Below are 12,955 nucleotides of genomic sequence, written 5' to 3' on the forward strand. Positions count from 1 at the left end.
AATATCTTAACACTAGTACGGGGCTTTTCTGGACGCTCCACTCAAAGCGCCTTACAGGTCCTGGGGATCCCCTCCACCAGCACCAGTGTGCAGCCCCACCTGGATGATGCACCAGTCCGCTCCCCACACCCCCAGCTCTCAGTGGGGAGGAGAGCAGAGTGATGGAGCCAGTTCAGAGAGGGGGGTTATTAGGAGGCCATGATGGGTAAAGACCAGGGGGAGATTTGGCCAGGACACCAGGGTTACACCCTTGGACCATAGAGAGTCACCTTTACCCTTTGGGCAAAGTGCATTTCCATGTCGTTTCCATATGCGACACTTGAAGTCCACTGGGTTGATTTTCACAGTGTTGAAGATTTTGAATGTTTGTATCAAATTCTCTTTCTGTCTGCTCCTTAAGCCTGTCCATGTCAGCTGCTAAGACCCAAAATGCATCTGTTTGCTCTTCTCTGGACTGATTCCAGAGCAGCAGTATGGTCATTTCGTTATTACTGACCTGAACATTCTGATCAGAAAGCACTGCCAAAATGTGACATTTGTCAAAATGAGGTAGACCACATTCCTTTTGGGTTAAACTCAAAACACATACCCTCAGACTGAGCCAGGACTGCTACGTCTGACCATCTTGACTCATGCCAAGTGTAAGGACAAAAAAAAAGAGAAAATGATGTATGAAAAACCTTTGAATGTTTGTTGGCGTAAACTTTACCATGCTGAATTTGTGCAATAAATTTGAACTACATTTTGTTTTCCTTGTTCAGTTGCTATGCATTTGAATTGCTTAATCTGTTTTCTGTATTTTTCTTGCAACTGTGATAGCAATCTTTTTTCTAAATATGTTTTTGGAAACTTTGCTGTGCTTATACAGTCGTCTGAGACTGCAGGAGACCTTTGGAAAGGGCGTGATCATGAACTGGGGTTTAGAAGCAATTTCGCCAAATCATGTCAGTTTTTAATGACAGTGACAGAAAGCAATTTAAGCACACTGGAGCACATCAGAGAGAGTTTGTATTTAACATTAAAAAAGTAAAAAAACATCACCCTGGATTTTGAAGCTGTGACACTTCGGTTAATGGAAGAATGTTACCAATTAATCTTGTGCCTGACAGGCAAAATAGGCAAATTTAAAAAAATGGAAGAAGCTCATTGCAGCACTGAGAACAGACCTGAATACATGAACAAAGCTGTCAAATGATTAAATTGGAGGCTGCTACTGCTGCCATATAAACCTGCTACTGTAATTACTGCAAACATTTCTGAAACAGGTTTGCAAAACAGCAAAACAAACTCAGCTCTGAAAACCCCCAGGATTCTCCTCTGGGAGTGCGCTCCCCTCCTGTGTCACTCTCTTCTGGCAGTGCACCCAACTCCTGTGTCACTCTCCTATCGGAGTGCACACTCCTGTGTCACTCTCCTCTGGGAGTGTGCTCCTGTGTCACTCTCCTCCTGGAGTGCGCCCCCCTCCTGTGTCACTCTCCTCTGGGAGTGAACCTTCCTCCTGTGTCACTCTCCTCTGGGAGTTCGCTCCTGTGTCACTCTCCTCTGGGAGTGCGCTCCTGTGTCACTCTGCTCTGGGTGTGTGCACTCCTGTGTCTCTCTCCTCTGGGAGTTCGCTCCTGTGTCACTCTCCTCTGGGAGTGCACTCCTGTGTCACTCTGCTCTGGGAGTGCGCACTCCTGTGTCACTCTCCTCTGGGAGTGCACTCCTGTGTCACTCTGCTCTGGGAGTACGCACTCCTGTGTCACTCTCCTCTGGGAGTGCACTCCTGCGTCACTCTGCTCTGGGGGTGCGCACTCCTGTGTCACTCTGCTCTGGGATCGCGCACTCCTGTGTCACTCTGCTCTGGGAGTGCGCACTGCTGTGTCAGTCTGCTCTGGGAGTGCGCACTCCTGTGTCTCTCTCCTCTGGGAGTGCACTCCTGTGTCACTCTGCTCTGGGAGTGCGCACTCCTGTGTCAGTCTGCTCTGGGAGTGCGCACTCCTGTGTCTCTCTCCTCTGGGAGTTCGCTCCTGTGTCACTCTCCTCTGGGAGTGCACTCCTGTGTCACTCTGCTCTGGGAGTGCGCACTCCTGTGTCACTCTCCTCTGGGAGTGCACTCCTGTGTCAGTCTGCTCTGGGGGTGCGCACTCCTGTGTCACTCTGCTCTGGGAGTGCGCACTCCTGTGTCACTCTGCTCTGGGAGTGCGCACTCCTGTGTCACTCTGCTCTGGGAGTGCGCACTCCTGTGTCACTCTGCTCTGGGAGTGCGCACTCCTGTGTCTCTCTCCTCTGGGAGTTCGCTCCTGTGTCACTCTCCTCTGGGAGTGCACTCCTGTGTCACTCTGCTCTGGGAGTGCGCACTCCTGTGTCACTCTCCTCTGGGAGTGCACTCCTGTGTCACTCTGCTCTGGGAGTGCGCACTCCTGTGTCACTCTCCTCTGGGAGTGCACTCCTGTGTCAGTCTGCTCTGGGGGTGCGCACTCCTGTGTCATTCTGCTCTGGGAGTGCACACTCTCCTCTGGGAGTGCACTCCTGTGTCAGTCTGCTCTGGGGGTGCGCACTCCTGTGTAACTCTGCTCTGGGAGTGCACACTCTCCTCTGGGAGTGCGCACTCCTGTGTCACTCTGCTCTGGGAGTGCGCACTCCTGTGTCACTCTGCTCTGGGAGTGCACACTCTGCTCTGGGAGTGCGCACTCCTGTGTCACTCTGCTCTGGGAGTGCACACTCTCCTCTGGGAGTGCGCACTCCTGTGTCACTCTGCTCTGGGAGTGTGCACTCCTGTGTCACTCTGCTCTGGGAGTGCGCACTCCTGCGTCAGCCCCAGCTCTCAGGAAGGGGAAGGCAGGGTGCAGAGCCCTGCTGCTGGAGCTGGGTGATAACGGGTAGAAACTCCTGTTTGACTTGCAGGTCTTCACGTTCGGCTGGAGGGAAGACATCCGCGTGGGCGATCCCCTGCACACGAAGAAGGTGTGTTTTGATGCTATTTCACACAACAGCCCTGTCACGTTATACGACTGCCATGGCATGAAAGGGAATCAGCTATGGAGATATAGAAAGGTAAGAACAGCCTGTAATCTTGATCATTTTACACCTTAGATACAAAAAGGCTGAGCTGCTGTACATCTGTGCTGCTCTTTTATTTTTCTTTTCTTTTCAGTGGGAGCTGTATGAAGTAATTATCTGATTACTGGGCAGGAATTCCCTGGAAGGGGTTTGATAGACTGAATTGAATCATGAAAGCTGATTCCAGAGTCTGTATTGATTAGTTATTAGTCTTCAGTGCTTCGCCTGAATCTGGAAGGAAAAAAAAATCTTACATTCCTCTAGATTTTAGTTATTGTTGCAATATTGGTTTTAATTAAAATCATTTTGACTGGGATAATGAATTTCAATTGCCCGGCATCTAGTGTACAAGGTTAATTGAATAGACCCTGTTTGCCTCAGTCTTTTTTTCACTGCTACTAGTAAACTGGATCAGAATAATCATTTCATCTAGCTCAAGTATAAAATATCAATTTGACACATTGCCATGAAGTAAAAGATTTCACTGACAGACCATCACTCTCGTGTTTCCTCGGCCTAAGGCATGTCGACACTTTCTTCTTCATTAATCACCCGGGTGAAGTATTCATTTAAGGTTTTAATTTAACTTATCAAAACCATAGTCCCTCACGATAGTGTCTGTCGGATGTCTCTCAGATAAATCTAAAGGGGTCCCTAAATTTCCCCCTGCGGTGCTCTGACTCGTTTGCTCGGGCTGGTCTGCCTCTGGTGCAGTGAGTGACGCCCTGGCTTCTCTCACGGAGTGACTGAACTACCAAACGGGCAGGATGGGGCAGATGGTCTGTGACAAAATACCTGTTGTCTCTTTCTTCAGGACAAAAGTATCTACCACCCCATCAGTAACAGCTGCGTGGATGCCAGCCCAGCAGAGAAAAAGGTCTTCATGAACAGCTGTGACTCCTCCTCCAAAACACAGCAGTGGGTGTTTGAGAAAACAAACTCCACCGTCTTGGAACTGTTCAACAGAAACAACTGAAACACCAACTCCAAGGTCTGGAGTGTATTTTCCTAAGGAGCCGGGTATGTGGATATTCTGGGGGAATTTAGAAAGAACATTGGGGACAAGGGATGTTTCTCGGGATTGGTAAAATTGTGATGGGCAAGCCAGTCTGCATGTGCGCGCTGTAGGAATGCAGACAGCCTGGCCGTCAAATTATGCTGGGATAAAGTCTGAAATGGCCAGGGCAGTAGGGTTTTATCTTATTTTGGGACTGATTTACCTACAAGGGTTTTTTTTTGCAGTAGCTTCCAGGTGGTGCAACTGATAGTTATGCATCTCCTTTGTCCCTTGAAGCCTGTCTTGTGGACGCCGGCAGCTTTGCTCCAAGCACAGCGACCCTCGGCCACCCTTAGGCCTCACAACACATGGCACCAGCCTGAGACATCCCTGCCACTCCAGCGGACCAGTCAGCGCGCAGAAAGGGCTGCTCTTAGCTCCCTGTCTGGGGATCAATAACATTTCAGTCCTGCACTGCCACTGTGCATTTGAATGTTAATTTAACAACTAAATGCACTGCATGTCTTGAAACACCCAGCACACAGAAGCAGATAAATTAGCCATTAGTAATAAGTTAGACAACATTAATAAGATGGCAACTAGTTTGTGACAGAAGTCCATGTAATACAATTATGTCTAAAACTTTCTTGAACCCCAGCTCTTTGTTTTCAAAAGCTTAGAATCCATTAAAGCATCACAAAGTATGTTGTCTAAAGGCTTTTAATGCTTAATGGTGGCAGTAGGATCTGGAAAGCAGCTATTTAGACACTAACAGCAGATGTAATCGGTGCACCTTTTTACATCTGAAGAGGAAGTGTTTTGAAATATTAAACTGAGATAAAGAATCAAACAATTTTTTTTTTTTGTTGGGGGAAAAACTGGATAGTGATATTTATGAAAACTCTGTTTAGCAGTAATATGAATCAGATCCGTCTGGGGGCTGACGTGATCATGCCAGTCTGGTTTGCCCAGGTCGCAGCTGTAGGAGGGGCTCACACGGTCGAACCTGAGGTGGCAGACTTGAACGAAATCTCAGTGCCTTGCTGGACAAGGGCCGACGCATCCCAGCTCTGGGCCAAGGAGCCTTTTTTAAAGCATTGTTGTGTGTGTGCGCCCAGCACGTTAGCTTGTAAAGCATTTCTAATGAATGTTAACTTTCTGTGTTTTTCAACTGTAGTATTTGTTCGCTTGGGAAAAGAGAGTGACACAGTTTCAGATAACGGTATGTTTTAGGTTTGAAAGGGAACTCCAATTAGAACAACACATTTAAACATATGCAACAGTTGGATAAACGCATACAAAAGCCCCAACAGCTGTTTGAGTGATTCTGTATGTGGAGAGTTATTTCTCTCCAGGAAGCTCGACTGTGTTCAAAGCCCCAGCTCTCTTGCACTGACTGCACTTGCCTTCGTCTCTCTCTGGGGAATCCCCGACCAGAGCCGGGCCTCCGACGACCTCTTGTGGTTGACCCCTGTGTGCTTCAGTCCGAGAGGCTGTACGTCTCTGAAGCAGGTTTTTAGGTTTACTTTTGATGGCTGTCTCTTCTCACCACAAGACCACCTCTAAGCCTGCTCTCAGAGCCTCCTCCTGACAAATTGTTCTTCGTCAGTCCTGGGGTGGGACACTTCTAAGGCCAACAGGCAGGTGGCGCTCTTCCTTCCAGATCCCAGAAGTCCCAGCCAGTCCACCACTGTGGTGACAGACGGAGCTGTCAATCAGATTAGATGCTACACCTGCCTCCTGGCTGGCGCGGTCATTTATCTGTTTGCAAGAGTGCAGGACCTGTGCCCGGGGCCCTGTTTGCATTTGACACTGCTTAGCGGTGTTTTGCAATTAGATGTTTAGTTTATTGTTATTAGCAGTACAGCAGAAGTAGGATATTTCAATGTCACTGTTTTTATTTCAAACGGGCTGTTGGGCTGGAGTTCCCTATTAGGACAGTAAGGTCGTGAGAGAGGGTGGTGTCACTGTCTATTCTATCAATGTGCTGCAATATCCTAGAGGGGTTAGAAATAATACTGGAGGCTTTTTGGAGTGACAACTTAGCAACCTTTAATTAATTATAATGCTCTTTTTAATTATGTGCCCATTTATGTTTTTTTTCTGCTTCAAGCAGGGTTCATTTTCACTAATAAGCCATTTCTTAATTCTGCCCTGTGTCCTGCAGTTGAGTTGCAGGCAGGCTGTGATGCAGGTGGGGAAGAACGTTGCTCTGCTATCAGCTCACAGTCTGCTGAACTCACCCCAGGAGCTCACTCGTGGTTGAAATTACAGACCCAATTTTCAGAACACAAAACAATCCAAAACCCACTGGATTCAATCATTGGGAACATGTGGCCTTTTGAATTCATAATTGTGATGCGTGCAAAGCACAGTGGACTAAGTGAAAACCGTCAAAGAGAATCGTGATGGAAGTTAGAGAATGAAATTGCTGCAATACGGATCCTTTAAACTAGCAGCTACCCAGTCACCTCAGAGACCTTCTGGATCCATGCTCAAATAGTGTCGGTTCTCTCTCGGTTTAAACATGGAGTTGGTTTCTCTGAATTATCCCACTCAAAAGGGAGAACCTTAGTTCTTCAGGTTTCATTATGATTTCTGTAGTACTTTGATAGTCCTAAAGATTTATTTTTAATCATTGCTATAATGATTGGATTCCTTTTTCCTTTTGGTTGTTTATTTCAGATGTCAAGTAGCACATTATCACACATTAGCACAAACCTTTCACTTGAATAATTGGATGCTTTTAGCTTCTCTTATCATACTTTCAGAAAATGTGCTCTCTTATCAGGCTTGGTCTGGACAGGTGCTGAAACGTGAATTTCCAATGCTGGACTTTTCAGCCTAAAATAAAACATAAAACACACATAGGAATGCGGCAGTGGACTTTCTCCAGATCTTCTTGTATAAATATGATTATTGGATCTGAGACTTCAAAAATGTTTTACTGTTTAAATCAGCTCTGTCTTCTGCAATGCCCTTTTTGAGAATGATTTTAACACTTTTAAAGAAAAGGGTCTGTCGTACAGTGTTTGGCACTTTAAATTAATGCAAACGAACCTGCAAAACTGAATGCTTCCAGCATGTCAATTTAGGGTAGAAAAAGTTTCTAGATTTGGAATATACTTTAATTTTAACTGGATGTTTTATAGGAGGAATTTTGTAGAATTCTGTCTTACTTGTGGGCATTATCTTATGTTTTCAATGCTGTAATTTTGTGAACTCGGAATTGTTATATTTAAAGACTTCATGAAATATATTTGGGCTTAGATGAGCTGAATGGTTTCCTCTCGTTTGTAACCTTTCTAACATCCTGGAGGTGAATCAGAGAGCTTGTGTGGCTTCGCAGTGGAGGTTCTAGAACCCGTGTGCTTGTTTCAGCTGGGTGGTTCAGGGGATCTCGAAACAATTTGATTTTATTCTAATATGAGATATATTTTGGGGGGGTGCTAATTCAATTAATATTTTTATAAAGAGGAAAAACTACATCTTTTATACAGTTGAAATTTGATAATTTCCTATTTGAAATACTGTTCAGCTAAAGTGGAAGAAATGTTTGCAGTGTTGCTTTTAATTCACAATATACTGCGTATACTTGGTGTGGAATTATGTTTAGGGAATTAAAGTGCACATTTTGTATCTCATAAATATCCAATATTTTTTTCTACTGACTTTTAGACACAATGACTGTAAAAAATGTATTTAGATATTTAACAAACTACAACTAAACTGGAATTGTATAATATTTTTGCTGAAATGTACAATAAAATGTTTATATATTTGAATTTCTTACTGCCTCCTGTTTGTTTTCCTTTTTGGCTTAAAGAATATTTACTGTTCTCAAAGTTTTGGTGCCCTACCATTATAACAGAGTGCAGTTATAATGCACTCTGGAGAGACCAGTGGTACCCTACGTGTTCATGCCCTGCAGCAACCAGGTTCTCATCCCTAGGTGCTCCACATGTAGAAAGGGACTCATTTCATTCCCCAGTGAAGCTCAGCTCCTCCTGGACCAGCTGCCCCACTGCACAGCAGATCAGGGGGACGAGAGAGAAGCTGCCCCAGCCCTGGTTGCATTAAGGCCAGGACTGCTCAAGCCCAGAGTGAGGTGGTGGTCTTTTTGAAATGCAGAGTATTTTCATTGTCTTACATCAGCCTGGAAGGAACTGAATCTCCTGAGCAGGATTTCTGAGCTCTGAGTGTGTTGCATCATTGGTACATTATCTCTGCTAAGGGCCAGATTAATTAGGCCTTCCCAGACCTTTTCATCTCCTAAAAGTCCCATTTCAAATTGGGATCTTGAAATGTATTACGTAAAAAATCAATCTGAAAGGTCTTTAAAAGGAAAGCTTGTAGAGAGAGCTACATGAGGCCAAGTGAGCATTTGGGAGTTGAAACTGAAAAGATTCCTCAGATACATGATTAGTATTGGACTGCTTGAAAACTCAAATTTGACTTTAATTAATCTCATTTCCCCCTTAATAAAAAAAATCCAGTCTAGTTCCACTTTGTTTGTTCCAATGTATATATTAAAACAGATCAGATCAACAGAACTAATCTTCCTTGCTGCCAAATGCATGACTTACTGTTCCAGGGCTGGCAGTCCTGCTTGTGGAGGGCCTGTGTGTCTGCAGGTTATTTCAGCTCGGCTCTTGACTGAAATCAGCTCATTATTGTCCTAACGAGGGCAGTTTAGCAGCTCCTCCCAAGCTCCTCAGGGGGTGACCACCTGCAGTCACAGCGCCCCCTCCAGGACCAGGAATTCCCCCCCTGCTTGTAGACACCACACAGGTGCAGCACGTTGGATCGTGACTCTAAGGAAAAAACAAAGAGGAAGTATTCATGTTTCAGTAAGTGTAGTGTTCAGCGTTTTTACATCATGCAGCACGGACCCCAGTCCGTAGCGGAATAGCTGGTCAGCTGAGGCAGACAGGAGAAACTGGGAGAGAAGCTTCATCGTTTCCAGATCCTCGGCTCATTGCTTCCTTAATGGCCTTCACCAGGCTGTACTGGTGCAGTCCGAGACTATCAAGGGAAACGGCAACAGCTCATCTCCAGGAAGCTGGTTTGTCTGGCCGATCTGCTGCCCTGGGAACTGCGCTGAGGTGAGGGAAACAGAGAGAAAGTCCCCAGTGCCAGCGGAGAGCGAGCTCAGGGTCGGGGAGGCTCATCCTGAAGACACAGCGCCCTGGAAACGCCAGGCCCCCGGAGTCCCAGCGCGGTCTTGCATGGTCCTGCAGTTCGGCGGACGATGTTTCCAAGGCTGCGGTACTGGGCTCCATCAGGATGTGGTTCTATCCCGCAGGTCCACGCCGTCCCCGACGCTCTCCGCCATCCGAGGTGGTCCCACCGTGACACCTGCTCCGCTGAGGGCCCCCGGCCCCCGGCCCCCAGCCTCCAGACGCCCCTGCCTCACAATTACTTCTTCTCCGAGGCCACCAGATCTTTGCCACGTTCCTGCTGGTGAGTTTTACACCACAGAGTGACCGAATCCTTGGATTTCACTGAAAAAAAACTGCACATCGCTGCACCAACAAGGGATGGTTTCAGTTCAGGTCAGTGAGCACACCGTGAGCTCCGAAACTGACACGGTGGCGCCCATCCTCCATTTGGCCAAAGCAACAGAATTATTCTGCTAGCCCTCTGCCTGTAGAGAGAGACACGTGTGAAGGACTGGGCTTTCTCGTCTGAGCAGCGATTGTCTAGATTGAGTTGTGCGTGTGGCGATGTGGCGTCAGAGCAGTCCTACAAGTTAGCCCGCTGTTCCATATTTGCAACAAACAAATCGGAGATGGCATTGAAAAAAACATTTTATCTGCGAACTCAAGAGAGCAAATCCTGGAGTCTTTCGTCACACAGAAAAAAAGGTGGGAAACCCAACATGTCGATGCCGTGAAAACAGCTTTTCCAAAGCGAAATGAGCAGAAAAAAGCCCCTTCCTTTCCCCTGCTGTTCTGGAGGGAACTGTGCGTGATTTCTTCAGGTTCGCGCCGACGCTTGGCGGCTTTCTGCGCTGTACAGTGCTGCCAACTGAAAACGCATCGAAACTGTTATATACTGTAATAACATGCTGCTTTATTCCCTGTAAACAGAAAAATATATGGAACTCGGATGTGTGGATTAAAAAGCTGTTTTCAAATGTTAATGTTGTGTAACGCAACGGGGGCTCGGGCGGGCGCCCTTGCCGCATCTGGTCGGCCCCTGCACCCTCGGGGGCTCGAACCCGGGACTTCCGCGTCTCTCTGCAGCGACCTAGCCCCGTGAGCTAAAGAGAGATCTCTCCACAGCCCAGTAGCTGTGGTCCTGCTATCACAGGGAAGGGCGGTGACGTCACCCGCTCTGGTACGCCGGCTCTTACACAGCGCCCTGTCGGCCGTAAGCGTTACACTCTCCCCCGCTTAAATCGCCGTCCCCGGCGAAGGGCTATCCCACCCCGCTTCTGACACCAATGTAACGCAACGGGGGCTCGGGCGGGCGCCCTTGCCGCATCTGGTCGGCCCCTGCACCCTCGACTGGAGGCTCGAACCCGGGACTTCCGCGTCTCTCTGCAGTGACCTAGCCCCGTGAGCTAAAGAGAGATCTCTTCACAGCCCAGTAGCTGTGGTCCTGCTATCACAGGGAAGGGCGGTGACGTCACCCGCTCTGGTACGCCGGCTCTTACACAGCGCCCTGTCGGCCGTAAGCGTTACAGTTGTATTCATTTTTAGAGGACAGGGACTGTGGTCTATGCATTTTCTAACTTCTAATACTGTACCTTAACACAGACTTCTGCTGGTGAAAGAAAAAAAAAACATTGACCGTTTTCCGGAAGGAAGCAAGTTCGCCAAGCCAACCGGCGGGATGTGGCGCCCTCTGGTGGTCACAGTCAAGTACAGCTGATCGATCGTGACTGACGAAGAAGACAGGGTATAAGATCACTTTATTGGCCATATACAATTTTTCTTGTACGAGGAATTTGTCTTTTCGCAGACCCCCAACTTGCTCTCCATGAGACACACAGACAGAAAGAGAAGCTTTCAGTTCAGTTCCTTCAGCTGGTCAGTATAGGACACCCCCTATCAGTGTAGCACTGCTGAAGCAGTTTAGGACCCTGGCGTTGGCCCGGTGGTGCCTTATAGAGTAGAAGCTGTTTTTACTGCAGTGCCTCTCGTGATCCAGGGGCAGCATGCTGGCCAGGTTTTCAGCTCTGCTCCAGGTCCCTGAGAAGAGGCCGGGTGCCGGGGGAGATCTGTCTGTAGGGGTGATAAAACACAGACCGTTCCCTCAGGTTTCGTCTCGTTGAGGTTTTGTTTTCCTCGCCAGCTCGAACGCTAGTCCTTCCGAAGGCACGCCCGCCCTGGGAAACTACAAGAACCGGGGGCTTTTTCTTAAGATGGCTACAGAATTGCTTCTTCTTGTGTCTTTTGGTCTGGGTTTCACTGTTCGCTTTGAAGAAATCCGCTGACTTTGTTAGTTCCTAATAGGATCCTGAATGCTTATATCAGGTCCCTTCATAACATTGTCTTTTCAAAATTGGCAAGGTTCAGTTCTTTCAGCTTGTTAGTGTGGGACACTCCCTTCAGACTGAAGAGACTCAGTTCCCCCAGCCTATCAGTGCAGGACACTCCCTCCAGACTAAAGAGACTCAGTTCCTCCAGCTTGCGGGACGCTCCTTTGAACCCCAGAATGTGTCAGCATGTTCTGAATGCAGGCTTGTGGAAACTGCAGCAGCTGCATCAGCAGGGCTGTGCTGTGAAAGTCACAGGTGAGAGGAGTGTGTGGCCAGTGAGGAAGCCATATACTGTAGGCTGCCCACCTGCGAGTGCTGCCACAGGGGTAGGTTGCATGTCAATGCTTTTGTCTTGTGGAGCTCTGCCCCATTCCTTGTAGAGACTGGTCAAGTGTGCACAGTACACTGGTCTGTGAGCCCTACTGAAGACAGCATTACTTCCAATTGAGTGTGTAAACTGAAGGCACGCCCTCATAAGAATTTTTTCTAAAGCTCAAAAGCCAACCTGGACCGTTGACAGTAATGTGTTGTCAGTTAAGGTTTGATGACGTCAAGCTTTTTAAACATCCACTTATTCACACTGCATCCCCAAAGGGAGTTCTTGTGGTCGTTTAAATAGATCGAAACAGATCATATACGAGTTATTTAGGGTGTCTGACTTTTTTCATGTAGAATCACATGCTGTTTGTTCATTACTCTGTTTTGAGTCTGTTTTACACTGGCAAGGGTTTTAAAATCAAATCCGAAACTGAGTTTTAAACACTAGATTATGATTGCCATCATCACTATTCATCATTATTATGCTGTAGCAATTAGAAACAAACGCAGTATTTCGAAACAAACGCAGTACTGTCCGGTCGGTGTACCGGAGCAATCGTGCACTGCGCCTCACGCAGTTGGGGAGACAGCCGAAATCATTTGAAAACCAAGCAACTGACAAACTGGTGAAACATGAGGGGATTTCCTTTGTTACTGCAGTTTCGTTTGCGCTGTTTTTTGGTCCCTTTTGTTATATTTAAAAGGGTGGAACTTGACCGAAAACAGGGTGAGCTCAGATTCGGTAACGGATCTGCAAAGGAGCTAAGAGGGGGAAAGACGGACGGTGCGCAGTCAAAAATAACAGAATATCGTACACGCAACTGTCAGATGTCCGAAAAGCTTTTTTTTTTTTCCAATCGTCCTGCGCTGGCATAATGTGATCGACGGCAATGTAATGTCATGATTAGTGATTGGAGTTGTTGTCGAACAAACACACACCGATTGCTCTGGCGATGGGATCGCAAGCGCTCCATGACAACATGCCTGCGCGAGCCCATTGTGGCCGCTTCCTGCGCGAGCCAGCCAGGCACCGACCCTCCTTTCAAAAAAAACAAATACGACCCGGAATCAAGGAAGTAAGACGTCTTGCGGGAGTGACGGGCCCGCCG

The 12,955-nt window shown here is 47.3% G+C and overlaps 1 protein-coding gene across 1 annotated transcript in view; it reads left to right on the forward strand.

The window, feature by feature from the left end:
- Positions 1-7,828, forward strand: part of galnt10 (UDP-N-acetyl-alpha-D-galactosamine:polypeptide N-acetylgalactosaminyltransferase 10 (GalNAc-T10)) — a 64,489-nt gene extending 56,661 nt beyond the window's left edge. The window contains exons 11-12 of the mRNA XM_088604826.1: positions 2,887-3,036; positions 3,857-7,828. Coding sequence (XP_088460952.1) covers positions 2,887-3,036; positions 3,857-4,018 — 312 coding nt within the window. The 3' untranslated portion in view covers positions 4,019-7,828. The remainder of the gene's footprint in view (positions 1-2,886; positions 3,037-3,856) is intronic.
- Positions 7,829-12,955: the final 5,127 nt, after the last annotated feature.

Source organism: Lepisosteus platostomus, chromosome 13 (genome assembly GCF_059453375.1).
Source record: "Lepisosteus platostomus isolate fLepPlt1 chromosome 13, fLepPlt1.hap1, whole genome shotgun sequence".
Lineage (NCBI taxonomy): Eukaryota > Metazoa > Chordata > Actinopteri > Semionotiformes > Lepisosteidae > Lepisosteus > Lepisosteus platostomus.